This window comes from Oncorhynchus kisutch, linkage group LG28 (genome assembly GCF_002021735.2).
Source record: "Oncorhynchus kisutch isolate 150728-3 linkage group LG28, Okis_V2, whole genome shotgun sequence".
In the NCBI taxonomy this organism is placed as follows: domain Eukaryota; kingdom Metazoa; phylum Chordata; class Actinopteri; order Salmoniformes; family Salmonidae; genus Oncorhynchus; species Oncorhynchus kisutch.
In genome coordinates this window covers 40,209,682-40,228,292 of record NC_034201.2, presented here as the reverse complement: position 1 = coordinate 40,228,292, position 18,611 = coordinate 40,209,682, and the positions used below count along the sequence as shown (strand labels likewise).

The following is an 18,611-nucleotide window of genomic DNA, read 5'->3' as shown; positions in this document are numbered from 1 at the left end:
AGTGGTAGTAGTAGCAGCAATAGTGGTGGTAGTAGTAGTAGTAGTAGCAGCAATTGTGGTGGTGGTAGTAGTAGTAGCGGTGATAGTAGTATTAGTAGTCGTGATGGTGGTAGTAGTCGTGGTGATGGTGGTAGTAGTAGTGATTGTGGTAGTAGTATTAGTAATTGTAGTTGTGATGGTGGTAATATAAATAGTGATGGTAGTAGTAGTGATGGTAGTAGTAGAGGTGATGGTAGTGCCAGTAGTAGCAGCAATAGTAGTAGTGGTGGTGGTGGTGGTGGTTGTAGAGGTAGTGGCAGTAGCAGTAGTAGTGGCAATAGTAGTAGTCGAGGTGAAGGTAGTGGCAGTAGTAGCGGCAATAGTATTAGTGATGGTGGCAGTAGTAGTAGCAGCAATAGTATTAGTGACGGTGGCAGTAGTAGTAGCGGCAATAGTATTAGTGACGGTGGCAGTAGTAGTAGCGGCAATAATAGTAGTGATGGTGGTGGTGGTAGAGGTAATGGTAGTGGCAGTAGTAGTAGCGACAATAGTATTAGTGATGGTGGTGGTAGTAGTATTAGTAATTGTAGTCGTGATGGTGGTAGTAGTGATGGTAGCGGTAGTAGGAGTGATGGTGGTAGTAGTGATGGTAGCGGTAGTAGCAGTGGTAGTAGTGATGGTGGTAGCAGTGGTAGTAGTGATGGTGGTAGCAGTGGTAGTAGTGATGGTGGTAGCAGTGGTAGTAGTGATGGTGGTAGCAGTATTAGTAATTGTAGTCGTGATGGTGGTAGTAGTGATGGTAGCGGTAGTAGTGATGGTGGTAGCAGTGGTAGCAGTGGTAGTAGTGATGGTGGTAGCAGTGGTAGTAGTGATGGTAGTAGTGGTGTCCGGATGTTGCTGATGGGTTGTCGTGTTTCAGTTCACTGAAGCAGAGAGACTTCAGCTGGGGATGGAAATGAGTTTTTCAAGTCAGGCTTACTCTACTGGAGGTCTCTGTCAGTCTGTCTGGTTCAAAGATCCAGGTTTTGCCCTTGTTTGAGTTATTTGTAATTTGTGTAATATATTGTCACGGATGAAGCAAGGGACTGTACAAAGTTTCCCATAAAGGAGCATTTCCATTTTTTGGCATCGTTTACGCTCAGCTATTTCTCTGTGATCCATTGATTCACATGGGAAGTGTTGTTTCCTTACCTACGGACTTTTTTAAACAGAGGCTCCCTGAATGGCACCTTCTCATTCCTCTCATACTTTGTACTCCTATACTGACCTCTTTCCTTTAGAGCAAGGATGGATGCCTCTGTCTCAGCTTTTCTGACATGCGTAATTCAATCAGAGTTCATATCTGTGGAGTTTGTGTCCACGTCCACAGTTTTGCATGATCCTTGAGATGACACACTGGGGTAGTTTTTGTGTGTGCATTTCCTTTGTGGCCCTCAGTCGATTCTAGTTACACATTGGCCTGCCTGCCTACACCGCTCAGCTCTCAGGCTGTGTCCGGTGAAATCAGCCCCCAAATATGCAGCCTTCGTGGGAAAGGCTAAGCCAGACATGGATGGACCCATTGATCTCAAGGTGCTATCCATCTGAGATGAGCAAGATAAGGGACTACATTATTGCTTCCCCACAAATCATCCATAATTAGAGATGTGCTGTTCACATGAGAGTAGCAGGCTAACTTCCTTTGCGGGTGACAGATTTCTTTGGTATGACCTCAATTAAACCGAAGTCATTTGACTGTTGGAATCTCTGGTGCCTGTTCTCAGTGCAGAGATGCCAGCTCCTGTTTTGAAGGATTATTCCACCAACCTCGGCCAGAGTGCTCATCTCATAATTCAAGGCACATTATGAGGAGCTACATGTCTGTAGAATTATAAGAACATTTCATATGCACAGGGAAACAATTTAGCGTGGCAGTAGTTTTCCATAATCCTGTTCTGGATTCAGTACGTCCATTTCCTCTGTTTTCTCCCTCGCGTATCTCTAGCTTTGCCGTGATTTTTTATTTGTTTAAATCTTGTCTTTTTTTCAGAATGAAGAAAAGCGTAATCTCAGTTTGGGTGGCCATGTTGGTTTTGACAGCCTTCCCGATCAGTTGGTCAGTAAATCGGTGACACAGGGTTTCTGCTTCAATATCCTCTGTGTAGGTGAGTATCAAACCACATGCTAGAAAACTAACTGTGTGTCTCACGGGTTGTATCCCAAATGGCACTGTATTTCCTACTATATATAGTGCACTACCTATAGGGCTCTGGTAAAAGGTAGTTCACTATGTAGGGGATAGGGTGCCATTTGGTATGCAGCCAGGGTTGTTTCTTCCATTGACTCGAAAGAGAACAAATGTCTGTGCTGCTGTGAAGAGGCTGTAATCAGAATGTCCCTCCTGAGAGTTACTGAGACCTAACAACACTTTTCTCTCTCATGCTTTCTAGGGGAAACGGGTATTGGCAAGTCAACGTTAATGAATACGCTTTTTAACACAATGTTTGAGAATGAGGAGGCCAGCCACTACCAGAATGGCGTGTGTATGCGGCCCAGAACATATGACCTCCAGGAGAGCAACGTCCACCTCAAGCTGACTATTGTGGACACTGTGGGGTTCGGGGACCAGATCAACAAAGAGGAGAGGTAAGCAGCTGATGCTGAGAATCAGATATTCAGCTGATAAATAGTTGGAAGTATGGAGGCTCTTTATCGTGTTCATACTCTCACAGTGCATGCCATCTTTTGGAGTAAATTGCTTACATTGCCTGGAATGTAGACAAGACAAGCACAGTTAAACTAATGTCATTTTGAGGACTTAATCTCCCCCTGAATGGAGGGGGGTGTAGAATGATGAGGACATTCTTGGTTTGAACTACAGCTGTCAGACTGAGTGTTTGTGTAACCTCTGCAGCAAGAGGGCTCACACCCCCCCTGAATGATACAGTGAGAGGAACAGGCCGTAACTCATCGTGTTTGGGAAAATACTGCTGCAGCGATGCATCCCAAACAGCCTTTTAAAGGTCATCAATGATGCATTCTGGGAAAATAGCTCAGATGTAAAGAGGGGAAGGTTAAACATTGTACATATGTTCTTGGAAAGCCTCCATATCACCTACCTGCCCTCCAAGCTACAGTATAATGATGGACACAGGGATGGCTAATACTTTAGGTTTTTGATTTCATCTGATTTCCAGGGTTGATCAATGACTTTCTATGTTATTTGTCTCACTTCATCTGTAGAATGCTAGACTAAACACACTGGCATTTTAAATGTTCTCTGTGACCTCTTAAGTATTTACAATTTGTGATACTTGATAGTGTAAGGTCAGATTAACCTGAGTAGATGCAGGTTATTTCTGTACACACACAGGCATCTGATATCCCCACTGTCAAACTTTGAAAGAAACAAAGAAAGAACATGAGATAGTGGGACCAAAATGTCAAACCAATAACCACTTAGTAAAACAACATTTATTTTATTTTTTCAGTTATAAACCGATAGTGGACTATATCGACACACAGTTTGAAAATTACCTCCAGGAAGAGCTGAAAATCAAGCGCTCCCTCTTCAACTACCACGACGGGAGGGTCCACATCTGTCTGTACTTCATTGCTCCCACGGGGCATTCACTGAAGTCCTTGGATTTAGTTACCATGAAGAAACTGGACAGCAAGGTAAAGGATCACTGCCACCAATGCCTTATGGGCAGAAAACACACACCATCCTATTGTTTGACTTGTATAGATGCTGAAATCCTTTTACTTTGACTGGTGTGGATTTCTCACAGTTGTGGAATAGCTAGCTCTTCATGTTGGGGTGGGGACCAGCTGACAGACATTCCAGATCAAATTTTAGGTTCATATCGTTCCCTAATGTGTCTGGCAGACATAAACAAGTATGTTTGTTGTGACTTATCCCTATGAAGATCATTGCTTTTCATGTGAATAACTGAGTATTGGGCAGCAGATCCATCCATAGTTTAGGATAATTTGAATATAACTTAGCTTTTACATTGTTATAAAATAGCCCTACCATTTATTTTTTCCAAAAATATACACTCACTGAAGTAGTCTAATTCTAACCTAACCGTTTGGATATTTGATTAATCGATTAACTGTACCCATCCCTAAAATTGACTGCGGTCTATTGGAAACACCTGAATGATCATTGCCTCAATTAGTGAACTGGTGGAATGAATCTTTTCACTATTGCAGTTTAAGCATGAATGAGGGTGAGGGAAAGAGAGTGTCACTACTAGTTACTAGTGCAGTCACATTTTATTGACCCCAAAGAGGGCAGGTGAAATCTGTGAAATACTCCGGCTGACACTTGACAAACCAGACAATACATCCAGTACTCCAACTCCTATTACGACCCTACCAAGCTCATATACAGTGGAGCAAAAAAGTATTTAGTCAGCCACCAATTGTGCAAGTTCTCCCACTTAAAAAGACGAGAGGCCTGTAATTTTCATCATAGGTATAGTTTAACTATGACAGACAAAATGAGAAAAGAAAATCCAGAAAATCACATTGTAGGATTTTTTTATTTATTTATTTGCAAATTATGGTGGAAAATAAGTATTTGGTCACCTACAAACAAGCAAGATTTCTGGCTCTCACAGACCTGTAACTTCTTCTTTAAGAGGCTCCTCTGTCCTCCACTCATTACCTGTATTAATGGCACCTGTTTTAAACTTGTTATCAGTATAAAAGACACCTGTCCACAACCTCAAACAGTCACACTCCAAACTCCACTATGGCCAAGACCAAAGAGCTGTCAAAGGACACCAGAAACAAAATTGTAGACCTGCACCAGGCTGGGAAGACTGAATCTGCAATAGGTAAGCAGCTTGGTTTGAAGAAATCAACTGTGGGAGCAATTATTAGGAAATTATTAGGAAGACATACAAGACCACTGATAATCTCCCTCGATCTGGGGCTCCATGCAAAATCTCACCCCGTGGGGTCAAAATGATCACAAGAACGGTGAGCAAAAATCCCAGAACCACACGGGGGGGACCTAGTGAATGACCTGCAGAGAGCTGGGACCAAAGTAACAAAGCCTACCATCAGTAACACACTACGCCGCCAGGGACTCAAATCCTGCAGTGCCAGACCCGTCTGAAGTTTGCTAGAGAGCATTTGGATGATCCAGAAGAAGATTGGGAGAATGTCAAATGGTCAGATGAAACAAAAATATAACTTTTTGGTAAAAACTTAACTCGTTGTGTTTGGAGGACAAAGAATGCTGATTTGCATCCAAAGAACACCATACCTACTGTGAAGCATGGGGGTGGAAACATCATGCTTTGGGGCTGTTTTTCTGCAAAGGGACCAGGACAACTGATCCGTGTAAAGGAAAGAATGAATGGGGCCATGTATCGTGAGATTTTGAGTGAAAACCTCCTTCCATCAGCAAGGGCATTGACGATGAAATGTGGCTGGGTCTTTCAGCAAGACAATGATCCCAAACACACCGCCCGGGCAACGGAGTGGCTTCGTAAGAAGCATTTCAAGGTCCTGGAGTGGCCTAGCCAGTCTCCAGATCTCAACCCCATAGAAAATCTTTGGAGGGAGTTGAAAGTCCGTGTTGCCCAGCAACAGCCCCAAAACATCACTGCTCTAGAGGAGATCTGCATGGAGGAATGGGCCAAAATACCAGCAACAGTGTGTGAAAACCTTGTGAAGACTTACAGAAAACGTTTGACCTCTGTCATTGCCAACAAAGGGTATATAACAAAGTATTGAGAAACGTTTGTTATTGACCAAATACTTATTTTCCACCATAATTTGCAAATAAATTCATAAAAAATCCTACAATGTGATTTTCTGGAGAAAAACATTATCATTTTGTCTGTCATAGTTGAAGTGTACCTATGATTAAAATGACAGGCCTCTCTCACCTTTTTAAGTGGGAGAACTTGCACAATTGGTGGCTGACTAAATACTTTCTTGCCCCACTGTATCAGGCCAGTTGTATGGCCTATAAAGCTGTTCTAGGAATGGTGGAGAGGAAATGCCAGGCTTGTTTGTGTCTAGAAATGCGATGACTCATATCAAACAGATGGTATGGTTATGATAGGGTTGGGCGTTATCCAGATTTTCATACTGTCAAATACATACACACTGAGTGTACAAAACATTAAGAACATCCCTTATTGATGTTACTTATTAAATCCACTTCGATCCGTGTAGATGAAGAGGAGGAGACTGTTTATAGAAGGAATTTTAAGCCTTGAGGTAATTGAGACATGGATTGTGTATGTGTGCCATTCAGAGGGTGAATGGGCAAAACCAAACATAAGTGGCTTTGAATGGTTGATGGTAGTAGGTGCCAGGCGCACCGGTTTGACAGTGTTAAGAACTGTATCAAGAATGGTCCACCACCCGAAGGACATCCAGCCAGCTTGACACAAATGTGGGAAGCATTGGAGTCAACATGGGCCAATATCCTTGTGGAATGTTTTCGACACCTTGTCGAGTCCACATCCTCAATTCATTTTAACTCAATGTCAAAAACTAGCAGCGTTTTAAGGTGTTCTTAATGTTTTGTACACTCAGTATGTAAATAAATGTTTTATAAATTTTTTTACGCACACAACAATTTAGGCAACATGGATCTTGGTCCAGGAGGGGATTGAATGTCTCTGCTGTAACCAAGACGCTTGATCTTGACATCTAGCCACTTAGCTAGCAAGTTAGCAAACCAAATGAATAGCTGGAGACCTGATCTGGATATAATTTATTTGACTCATCTTAGATTTCTTCTACTTCTAAGCGGTGTAGTTGTCATACTTCTAAAATCACATTGTTGTCACGCCTTCCTTAGAGGTCTGGAGAATTTAGCAGCAACATTTTGAATTGTCCGCTGGGAGTTGATGTTACATTTTAAGAACCCCCCCTCCCCCCATACGCCCGTTGAAGGGTCTTTATTTTTTATTTTATTATTTATTTGTATTAAGAACAAAACAAATTCAAAGATACACAAACATTTACATAAACCTAACCGACGGGTATTTCATATCTAGATACATTTTACATTTGTCAAAGTTTTATGGTATTGCTTTTTAGTTTTTTCACTTACTGATCATTTCTTAAATAATGTGAAGAGGGGTTTGTTCTCTGCCCACTTCATTTTATGTATAACTAATCTGCTAGGAAAAATAAACAAATGAACAATGAAAGTTAAATCATTTGGATCAAAATAAACATAATATCAGAGTCTCTCAAATTAACATTAATAGTCGTTTCGTTTCAAATAAAATCTAACTCGCTCCAAAATCTTCTGACATAAGAACAGTCCCAAAATAAATGGTCAAGAGTTTCTGGGTCACAACCACAAAATACACATTTGTTATCAATAGCTATTTTAAATCTGTGTATAATAAAGGTATTTTACAGGGTCGATTCTATGAATGAGTTGGTATGATACTTCTTTCACCTTATTAGATATACAATATTTACCAGACAACAACGAGACTTTGTTCCAGTTCACTTGTCCTAGGGCTGCATTCCAGGTCACTTGTCCTAGGGCTGCATTCCAGGTCACTTGTCCTAGGGGCTGCATTCCAGTACACTTGTCCTAGGGCTGCATTCCAGGTCACTTGTCCTAGGGGCTGCATTCCAGTACACTTGTCCTAGGGCTGCATTCCAGTTCACTTGTCCTAGGGCTGCATTCCAGTTCACTTGTCCTAGGGGCTGCATTCCAGTACACTTGTCCTAGGGCTGCATTCCAGTTCACTTGTCCTAAGGGCTGCATTCCAGTTCACTTGTCCTAGGGCTGCATTCCAGTTCACTTGTCCTAGGGCTGCATTCCAGTTCACTTGTCCTAGGGCTGCATTCCAGTTCACTTGTCCTAGGGCTGCATTCCAGTTCACTTGTCCTAGGGGCTGCATTCCAGTACATTTGTCCTAGGGATGCATTCCAGTTCACTTGTCCTAGGGCTGCATTCCAGTTCACTTGTCCTAGGGCTGCATTCCAGTTCACTTGTCCTAGGGCTGCATTCCAGTTCACTTGTCCTAGGGCTGCATTCCAGTTCACTTGTCCTAGGGCTGCATTCCAGTTCACTTGTCCTAGGGCTGCATTCCAGTTCACTTGTCCTAGGGCTGCATTCCAGTTCACTTGTCCTAGGGCTGCATTCCAGTTCACTTGTCCTAGGGCTGCATTCCAGTTCACTAGTCCTAGGGCTGCATTCCAGTTCACTTGTCCTAGGGCTGCATTCCAGTTCACTTGTCCTAGGGCTGCATTCCAGTTGACTTGTCCTAAGGGCTGCATTCCAGTACATTTTAGCAGAGGGAATAGCAACATTTTGACTGTTTTCCTTATATATATGTTATTACATTTATAGTTTAAAATGTCAATTCCTACAAAATCCTCAACAGTACTGTTATATCTGCTTTGAGTACTGTTCTATTCTCCTAAAAGAAGAATAGCACCTGTAGGGACAGCTCTAACAACAATTTGATACTCCTCAGGAGTGAATGTAACATTGTGTTCTCATGAGTGCTGGATAATCATATAGTTGTCCATCATTATTCAATAATTGTTTATCCCAGATAATGCTGTTGTCAAACCAGTTCTGGAAAAATATAGACTTGTTTTTGTATTTTATGTCTCTATTATTCCAGATTGTATACCTATGTGGGGAAAAATGATGTTTGTACATGAGGTTCCAAGTTAGAAATCAAATGTTATTGGTCACATACACGTGTTTAGCAGATGTTAATGCTTGTGAACTATTTGTTTATGAAAGTTAGCAAGCTTAATAAGAATCTTACCCACATCAAAGTTGCATTTGAGTAAGAATTCTAGACCACCAATCTGTTGGAATGTTAAATTAGGGATTATATTCCAAATGCAATCCTTATTTCTTAAATAGTTTTGTATCCATTTTGATCTCAAAGATTATAGTAGAGGTTTTAATATCCAGAGCATTCAACCCTCCCTCACCTTGGGTTCTACACATTACCACTTTTCTTAAATAACGAGGTTTATTCCTCCATATGAAGTTAAATCATTTAGTATCAACCATTTTAGTTACATCCAAGAGAGGTAAGAACTAATCTGGACAGACCTTCAGATTTGGACAAAAGTACACGTCCAGATAAAGAAAGATCTCTTAATAACCAGGAGTTAAATCTCTTTCAAATGTCCTCTACAATAGGAAAGATTTGTTGGCCCTTTCTTTCTGATCTTTGCTAAGTTTAATAACAAAATATGTAATCACATCTTCTTTAGGAATATTACATACTGAGTTTGTCACATCTTTTCAACGTAAATGATTCACATTTCCTAATATTCAGAGAGAAACCAGATTTGAAAATATTGACCAAACCCCCCCAAAAAATCAGTCTCAAAAATAAAATAATCTTCAACTGTATCAAAAGCCTTGTAAAAGTTTACACATAAAATAAAGCTATCTTCCATAATGTGCTCATTGTTGTCTATCAAGTCCAATACTAGTAGAATATTATTACCTATATGTCTGCCCTTCATAAAACCAGACTGGGTATCGTCAATGATTAGGTCAAGACCTTTTTTAAGTCTTATTGCAAAAATGGATACAAGTAGGTTTCCATCATTGTTCATTAATGTGATTGGTCTCCAATTTTCTAACATCATAGTATCTTTGTTTGGTGTGGGTATTACAGAAAGAGGCCTTGTGTCATAGAAACAGGCAGGAACCCTAAATCAATTGCCTCCTTAAAAATATAAAATATAAATTCAACAATGTCCTCCTGAAAATATTTATAGATTTCACTAAAGGCCATCATTCCCTGGAGATTTGTTCGCTTAACTTGCTGATTAATTTATTTCTATTAATGAAATAAAAAATGTATTACAAGACTTTTGGAAGTCTTCATCTATTAATTTTGCATAGTCTTTGACAGAGTCTAGAAAGGGAGATATGTCACTAGTAGGACAGGCGAAAAGATGACCATAGAATTCTGAAACCTATTTTGAAATATCTTTGGGGTTTTCATTTTCTTTGCCATCTATATTAAGCTTATGAATAGAGGTAAATTCAGATATTATTTTTTTCTCTCTCTAAATTGCGTAAGTTTTTTTTCTTCACCTTCCTCCAACCATCTCCTTCTTGATCTTACAAATGTCCCTTTTACTCTCTCTTCATACATTCGGTCCATTTCTAGTTGTAAAGAAAATAACTGACCAAGGTCCTCCATAGAGATTAGAGAAAGTATTTCAAACATAAATTCATCTTCCCTCAATCTTAAGTTCAGCAATTTCTTTACCTCTCTTCATGGCTGTTTGTCTTATTTCATACTTCATTAATTCCCAGTATTTCCCATGAGACTTAAATAGATGGGCTTTCCTTCAATTGTCTTGTATAATATATTTTGCATCCATCTTGATATGATCATCATCTTTCAACAGTCTACTGCTTCAATTCGCTTTAACTTCAGATCCATTAATATTTAAAGATAAGAAGGTAACTTTATGATCAGTACAAATTGATGGTTCAATGGATACCTTGGCTCCAGTGTTATCTCATGAATTGTAAATCAACCAGAAGTCAATTCTTGACTGTCTGGACATGTCCTTGTTACTCCAAGTGAAGTCCTTTTTATCAGGATATTTAGAGGGTGGTATGTGTTCGTCACTGTTTTCCAACCGGGTAGGACACATTTTGTATAAAGTTGTTTTGTATGCTAGCTAGTTTTCAACATTGGAGAAAATATGGAGGAAAAATTGTATTCCGTTTTGCCAGAAGCGTGCTCTATACACAACATCGAATCAATGAAGGCATTATAACCCCTCTCTTGAGAATTCTATTGAAGAAAATATACATTTTGGTGTGTCTAGCTACAGGCTATGGTACAAGTTTAGTGTATTAAGGGTGGCCGACAGTCTGCGATTTATTGAAAGTGGAGAAATCGTCTGTAATAGTAGTTCTCTGAAGTCAATAATCGAGGATCAGGTTCGTATTCTGAACTCTCAAGGAATTGCCGCCGTTTTCACTGGTCAAAGTGAGAAGGACGAGAAAATTGCCAAGGGTGAATATACGATTGTCTTCCAGGACTCCTGAAACTTTTGTTGGCTCAGAGAAATGGTGAGGCCTACTTCAAACGTCATTGATCCGTGAGCGTCTCATTGGAATGGGTGTCGATGAGGTTCAATGGTGAGTTATTTGTGTGGAACTAAAATGTGTTAACTAAAACTGTCTTATCGATATTGGGGGAGAGAGGAGGGGTGATGGAGGTGCATCTATGTGGTGAGAGCAGGAGAAGGGGATGTGGTTGCAGCTATGTGGGTTGGGGTGGGAGACATGCCATGTGTTTTTATTGCCATGTGGTGTATGGTAATTATTTGACTTGTAAAACTACTGTCTCATGCGTGAAACCTGCTAATTCTTTGATCAGTTGTGTCTCTGTGCATTTTAGTATGGATCAATAATGTTGGACCTTCTCTTAAAATAACCCTCCTTCTAAATGAACACACAGGCCACGCTCTACCTTCAACATGACAATGTTGTCATTAAACAAGTATTATTTAGTCCTTTTGACAACTAATGCATTTCCATTTCCTATAAGGGGTTAAGGCACAGGGGAAGGAGCTTGCTTTTCGGAAGTGGTGGAGAATGGTTGGCGAGCTGCGGTCACTCCTACCAATTCCTGTATTGTGTTTCTAAGGCTATAAGGAATAGCATAATGAAGCAGCTGGGCATGCACCAATGTATTGAGGGTGGTGAACACTGGGCATGCACCAATGTGTTGAGGGTGGTGAACACTGGGCATGCAACAATGTGTTGAGGGTGGTGAACACTGGTCATGCAACAATGTGTTGGGGGTGGTGAACACTGGTCATGCAACAATGTGTTGGGGGTGGTGAACACTGGGCATACAGCAATGTATTGTGGGTGGTGAACACTGGGCATACAGCAATGTGTTGAGCGTGGTGATCACTGGGCATGCAACAATGTGTTGAGGGTGGTGAACACTGGGCATACAGCAATGTGTTGGGGGTGGTGAACACTGGGCATACAGCAATGTGTTGAGGGTGGTGAACACTGGGCATGCAACAATGTGTTGAGGGTGGTGAACACTGGGCATACAGCAATGTGTTGGGGGTGGTGAAAAGTCCTGACAGGGACACCATCAGACAGGCTGTGATGAAAGAAGGTGTCATCTGACCCTGTAGAGATGTTTTCATGGTTGCTCACAAGAGGTGGAGTCAAAGGGGCCTGAAACCCCAAGGACTGTCAAACGGTCCTGTTTTTCAGCATTTCCTTGGAGAACTCCAGTGCATCCAGCAGGAGTAGAGGGCAGGCTGGAAAACAGGCTTTTCAACATGTACCACTCAGAGATACCCGAGCACATAAAACTGTGCATCATCGCTGCCTTGGAAGATGAGTCATTTAATCTCAGAGTTGTGATGGCTACTTCTGCACTGGGAATGGGGCTAGACTTTAAGGGGGGGGGGGGGCCCTGTCTATCATCACCTGTCTATCATCACTGATGTTTTTGGTGATGAACACCTTGAGTGATGATTATTATAACGACTATTCAGTGTTGGGACAGCTTGGGACTTTTGCAAACATGACTGACATGAGTCCTTTTAGATGCTATGTTGAAAAATACTGTAAGTATTGTCTCGTCTGCTTAAAATACTTTATTGTTGTGGAAACAGGCCCTTTTGGCATTGAGCTGTATGGAATGATATTATGTATGCCACACACACACACACACACACACACACACACACACACACACACACACACACACACACACACACACACACACACACACAGTACATTTTATAATTTAGCTTAAAGATTTGTTCTAATACTAATTTTCAGTTGGGCCCTATCTAAAGTATAGAGTGGGTCAAGGTGTAACCTGTCACCCATAGTTACTTGTTTATAAACTGTATTTTTTTTTTGAATCTTTCACTTTTCTCCTTCACTTGACTTCAATAAATAATCCAGATTTGGAAACATCAATGCTCAGATGATTGTATGACTTTATTGTAAATTAACTTGTTACTTATTTCATCCAAAAAAAGGCAAATACAACATTCAAAGTAGAAAAAGTGTGGGCTATCCGGTGTTGGCCCAGAGAATTTGGAAAAGGCTAGGCTATAGCAGTTGTTACTGCTCTGACACGCTTTACACATCACAGCCCGTAAAACGTATTCCTATATACAGACAGGAACAACAGGAAGAAAGTTAACTGTACATAAGATTGTAATAAAAGTAATTACACATCATTAAAATTAAAATAAAAAGGTACATAGAATATTTTCAGTTAAAGTAATTACACAAATAAATGCAACAAAGAATGTAACGTTATTAAAGTAAATACACGTTTTGTGCATCTACATTGTCATTGGTGACAGTACTACGTGTTTTCTCTCTTCTGTTACTTCTCTACTTCTGTGGAATATAACAGGATGTCCATTCTAGGGTCTCAGCACTACAGCTGAAATCAACTGTCAATGTGTGTGCCTCTGTCTGCGATCCAAACGAGCAAATGGTTTCTTCTTCTCTCGGTTTAAGTTGGGTTTGTGGTAGCTGATCCAAAACACTGTATGGTTGATATCCTCAGATCTATATCCTCAGATTGAGTGCTTTCCAGACTCTGGCTAAAGCTCAGTCTTTATCAAATCGCTGCATGAGGTCTGTCTGCTCTCTGACGGTCCTGCTGACTTTTTATGTCAAACTGGACATGGGATGATGTTGGATGAGGTCTTTTGTGAGGCGCACATGGTTTTAGCAGTTCAAATCAAATTTTAATTTGTCACATACACATGGTTAGCAGATGTTAATGCGAGTGTAGCAAAATGCTTGTGCTTCTAGTTCTGACAATGCAGTAATAACCAACAAGTAATCTAACTAACAATTCCAAAACTACTGTCTTATACACACAAGTGTAAGGGGATAAAGAATATGTACATAAAGATATATGAATGAGTGATGGTACAGAGCGGCATAGGCAAGATACAATACTTTCTGAATCCACTGTATAGAAGTTTGGAACCACCAAGACTCAGTTGGCCAAACTGAGAAATCGGGGGAGAAGGGCCTTGATCGGGGAGGTGACCAAGAACCCGATGTGTAGATGGGAGAACCTTGCAGAAGGGCAACCATCTCTGCAGCACTCCACCAATCAGGCCTTTATGGTAGAGTGGCCGGCCGGAAGCCACTCCTCAGTAAAATGCACATGACAGCCCACTTGGCGGTTGCCAACAGGCACCTAAAGGACTCTCAGACCATGAGAAACAAGATTCTCTGGTCTGATGAAACCAAGATTGAACTCCTTTGCATCAAGTGTCACATCTGGAGGAAACCTGGCACCATCCCTACGGTGAAGCATGGGTGGCAGCATCATGCTGTGGGGATGTTTTTCAGAGGCAGGGACTGGGAGACTAGTCAGGATAGATGAATGGAGCAATGTAGAGAGATCTGCTCCAGAGCGCTCAGGACCTCAGACTGGGGCGAAGGTTCACCTTCCAACAGGACAACGACCCTAAGCACACAGCCAAGACAATGCAGCAGTAGCTTCGGGACAAGTCTCAATGTCCTTCGGTGGCCCAGCCAGAGCCTGGACTTGAACCCGATCTAACATCTCTGGAGAGTCCTGAAAATATCTGTGCTGTGATGCTCCCCATCCAACCTGACAGAGCTTGAGAGGATCTGCAGAGAAGAATGGGAGAAACTCCCCAAATACAGGTGTTCCAAGCTTGTAGCGTAATACCCAAGAAGACTCGGCTGTAATTGCTGCCAAAGATGCTTCAACAAAGTACTGAGTAAAGGGTCATAATACTTATGTAAATGTGATATATTTTTATTTATTATTTTAATACGTTTTCTAAAATGTCTAAACCTGTTTTTGCTTTATCATTATCATTATGGGCTATTGTGTGTAGATTGTATATTTTTTGTCCATTTTAGGATAAGGCTATAACCTAAACAAAATGTGTAAAACGTTCAGGGGGTCTGAATACTTTCCGAATGCACTGTATACTGTGTATATAACATTTTGTTTTTTTAAACAGTATTGAAAATCATACGGTCTGTATTTTTAAATACCCCTGTATAAATCTGGATATCGCCCAAGTCTAGGCCAATACCTCAGCCAACAGCATGGCAGCTTACCTCAGCCAACAGCATGGCTCTATCGTTCTCTGAGCTGTCACTAATGAGCCTTTTCACAGGGGACACAGGGCAGACTGAAAATCAGCCTATATGTCTATGATGTAAAGCAGACAGGCAATGGGGTTTAACTTATACTTCCATAAAGACTATTGAGGCAGAATGTTGACAGGTTCACAGCACTGAGGGACCAACACCTAAATATAGTATTGTAAGGTGGTCAGTCTGGTTTAGGGATGAGATGAGCATCTGCTGTTTTACCTCAATAGACATTGTGTAAAGGACGGAGGCATCTATGCAAAACAACCATGACATCTGCTTTGTAGCAAAATGATGCTGAATGGTTACATCGAACAAGGCCTCCTTTTTGACCCTAACAAATTGTCTCTCATCACCTCCTGGCTATAGGACGTCAGTGACTTTAATCTATGATAATTATCTACATCGTCCCAGTACTCTGAGACTGTGTTTATTTTCCCATCTGTTTTAGTGCTGAGATGGGACCCCGGTCAGTTTGTTTTCTTAATTGCTGTTTGTTTTATTGTTCTGTGTGGGTTTGACTGAGATCAACCTGTCGTGTTTTGCTTATGGCGACATTCAGTACTTCAAGTATTTGTTGATGATACTCTGACAAATTCAGATTCTCTGATATGCATTGATCTTTCATTTTAAGATAAAATCGCCATGAAACCTTTGTTAAATCAAAGCAGATTTTCTAAAGATGTACAATTTGTAGAAAAACCTAAAAAGCAAACCAGATGGAGTTTATCCTAATGGCCAGAATGCTCTCCTTTCTCTCCTTTTTAGGTGAATATAATCCCTATCATCGCTAAAGCCGATACAATCTCCAAGAGCGAGCTCCATAAATTCAAGATTAAAATCATGAGTGAGCTGGTGAGCAACGGAGTGCAGATCTATCAATTCCCCACAGATGACCACGCAGTCACAGAGATCAACTCCTCCATGAATGTGAGTCACTCACTGTTTTTCCCTCACTATAGGTGGTTTTAATATATGGTTTTAATAGCTGCACATAGTTTCCTCCCTTTGAAACTTCCTCTGTGTACCGCATTGATGGAGAATTGGTAGAGCAGCAAATCAGTTGATCTGGTCTGTCTGGCCTGTCTAGTGTCTACGGGACCCACCCTATAGCTCTGTGTTCAGGCTTGATGGCCTCATTACCTGGGCTCTAGACAGTTTCGGCTTTTACCACTTCATTCTTGAGGTTGCTTTGATGAACGTGTTTTTCTCATGATGTAGGATCTCACTGGCCAGAGTAATTCTGGGAGAAATACAGAACCATGTTATTAATCAGGCCAACAAGACATGCCTCTAAATACTGCTGGCCAGATGTTAAACACAGCCCATGTCAACACTGTTTTGGCCTAGAGTTATTCTTGTGTTGTCTATGGCAACGTTGTTACAACCAAAGTTGTATTCTAAATTAAACATTCATATTTTCTCTCCTGTTGTCTTTTTCCTCTCTTCCATGGCTGTCTGTCAGTTACACCTGCTAGTAAACATGGCCATCTTGCCTCCCGAGTGGTGCAGTGGTCTAAGGCACTGCATCGCAGTGTTAGCTGTGCCACTAGAGATCCTGGTTCGAGTCCAGGCTCTGTCACAAACTGGCCCAGCGTCGTCCTGGGGAGGGTTTGGCCGGCAGGGATGTTCCTGTCCCATCGCACACTAGCGACTCCTGTGGTGGGCCGGGCGCAATGCACGCTGACACGTTTGCCAGGCCGGGCACAATGCACGCTGACACGTTTGCCAGGCCGGGCACAATGCACGCTGACACGTTTGCCAGGCCGGGCACAATGCACGCTGACACGTTTGCCAGGCCGGGCACAATGCACGCTGACACGTTTGCCAGGCCGGGCACAATGCACACTGACACGTTTGCCAGGTGTACGGTGTTTCCTCCAACACATTGGTGCGTCTGGCCTCCGGGTAAAGCGGGCGTTGTGTCAAGAAGTAGTGCAGCTTGGCTGGGTTGTGTTTCGAAGGACGCACGCCTCTCCCGATTCCGTACAGGAGTTGTAGCGATGGGACAGGACTACCAATTGGATACCACGAAATTGGGGAGAAAAAGGGGTAAAAAATTCCAAACATGGCCATCTGTCTAAGCAGTTAGACCTGCCTAATAAATATGTTGACTAAGCTGTAAGGAAGGAGTGTAACCTGTGTGAGAGACAGATTGTTGTTTGAAAGCAGCTTTTGGTCAGAGCTGTTGACCTTTTGAACTCCTTCAGGCTCACCTCCCCTTCGCTGTGGTGGGGAGCGTCGAGGAGGTTAAAGTGGGAAACAAAACGGTGAGGGCCAGGCAGTACCCCTGGGGAGTAGTACAAGGTGAGTATCTCTCCTCTTTCTGTACCTCTTGGCTCCTCTTTCCATTTCAAGAGAGAACTGCTGCTCAGACAGATTCCCTAGTGTGTTGGGGAAATGGCATAGGCCGATGAATGCACTATTGGTAGTATTACTACAGGGACACTGCTACAGTACATTGTTTGCTTTGTTTATAGACCTTCAGCTGTGGTTGACAGGGACTCTAAACGTTATAATTAGATTATGTCACAGAGCACTGCTGGTAGAATATTTTAACCCAGCTGGGAGTTTTCAGATTCAGAACGGTCTCTCCATTATCCTGTGCCTGTTGTTTCCATTCCCCAATCCTCCCAGGACAGTGGTTTAGTTTTATTTATAAACCCGGTCTCGTAGGAAAGCATTCCAATCAGTCGTTCCATGACGCCCGCCAACTGTTTGTTTCAAAAATTGTTTCTGTAGTTAGAATCAAGTAAGATTGGCATTCCTAGAAACATTATTTTGTTGAAATGTAGTTTTATATCAGAGAAATTAGGCTAATTGAATGCACCCATATAATATTCAATAAATATAGTACAAAACATCTGATTTGGACTCAACTGTTTCCGACCAATGAATAAGACATTAGGAATCAATTTTTTGTCAAAAGCCACCCACGTACCCCCCATGCCAATCCCACCTCAACAACCAGTACACAGTATCAGTTCTCTGTTTGACAAGTATGAAGCTGCAGCTTGGAGTATTGCTTCTCCTTACTATGTAATGTATTCCCTGTGAATCTGGTGATGTATCCCCCCCACTGAAATTAGTAATTAAAATCACTTGCATTATTTACCATAAAGTAGTGTGAAAGTAACAGGTTTTGACCACTAGATGCCAATGTTCCTGCTATACCTGCTACAATCTATTTTGCTTGTCTCTTGTGTTTTATTAAATAAATCACAATTTTCTTTGCAACTTTGGGTAGAAAACCAATAGATTTGGATCATGATGAAAAGAAATGGTGTGGTCATCCTCAATTCAAGCCAGTCCTCCATGAAAGTAATTCCGTATGTCCTCCTTTCACGCTTAAACTGTGTCCAAGAAACGACCCCTTTTGTGTGTGATTTATTCCCTTCAAAAAAGTTATTGATTAGCTACTGTTAGGCCATTCATGGAAAACAAGCAAACCATTAGGCTACAGCAGTTCTAATGGTTTAAATGTTATGATCTTCAA

At 41.5% G+C, this 18,611-nt stretch overlaps 1 protein-coding gene across 3 annotated transcripts in view; it reads left to right on the top strand.

Annotated features, from left to right (window-relative positions):
* LOC109872752 (septin-8-A-like) overlaps nucleotides 1–18,611 on the top strand; it is a 49,943-nt gene that overhangs the window by 12,747 nt on the left and 18,585 nt on the right. For all 3 annotated transcript variants that reach the window (XM_020464058.2, XM_031807801.1, XM_020464059.2), the window contains exons 2-6: nucleotides 2,009–2,123; nucleotides 2,409–2,604; nucleotides 3,450–3,636; nucleotides 15,884–16,045; nucleotides 17,326–17,422. In XM_020464058.2, coding sequence (XP_020319647.1) covers nucleotides 2,009–2,123; nucleotides 2,409–2,604; nucleotides 3,450–3,636; nucleotides 15,884–16,045; nucleotides 17,326–17,422 — 757 coding nt within the window. The remainder of the gene's footprint in view (nucleotides 1–2,008; nucleotides 2,124–2,408; nucleotides 2,605–3,449; nucleotides 3,637–15,883; nucleotides 16,046–17,325; nucleotides 17,423–18,611) is intronic.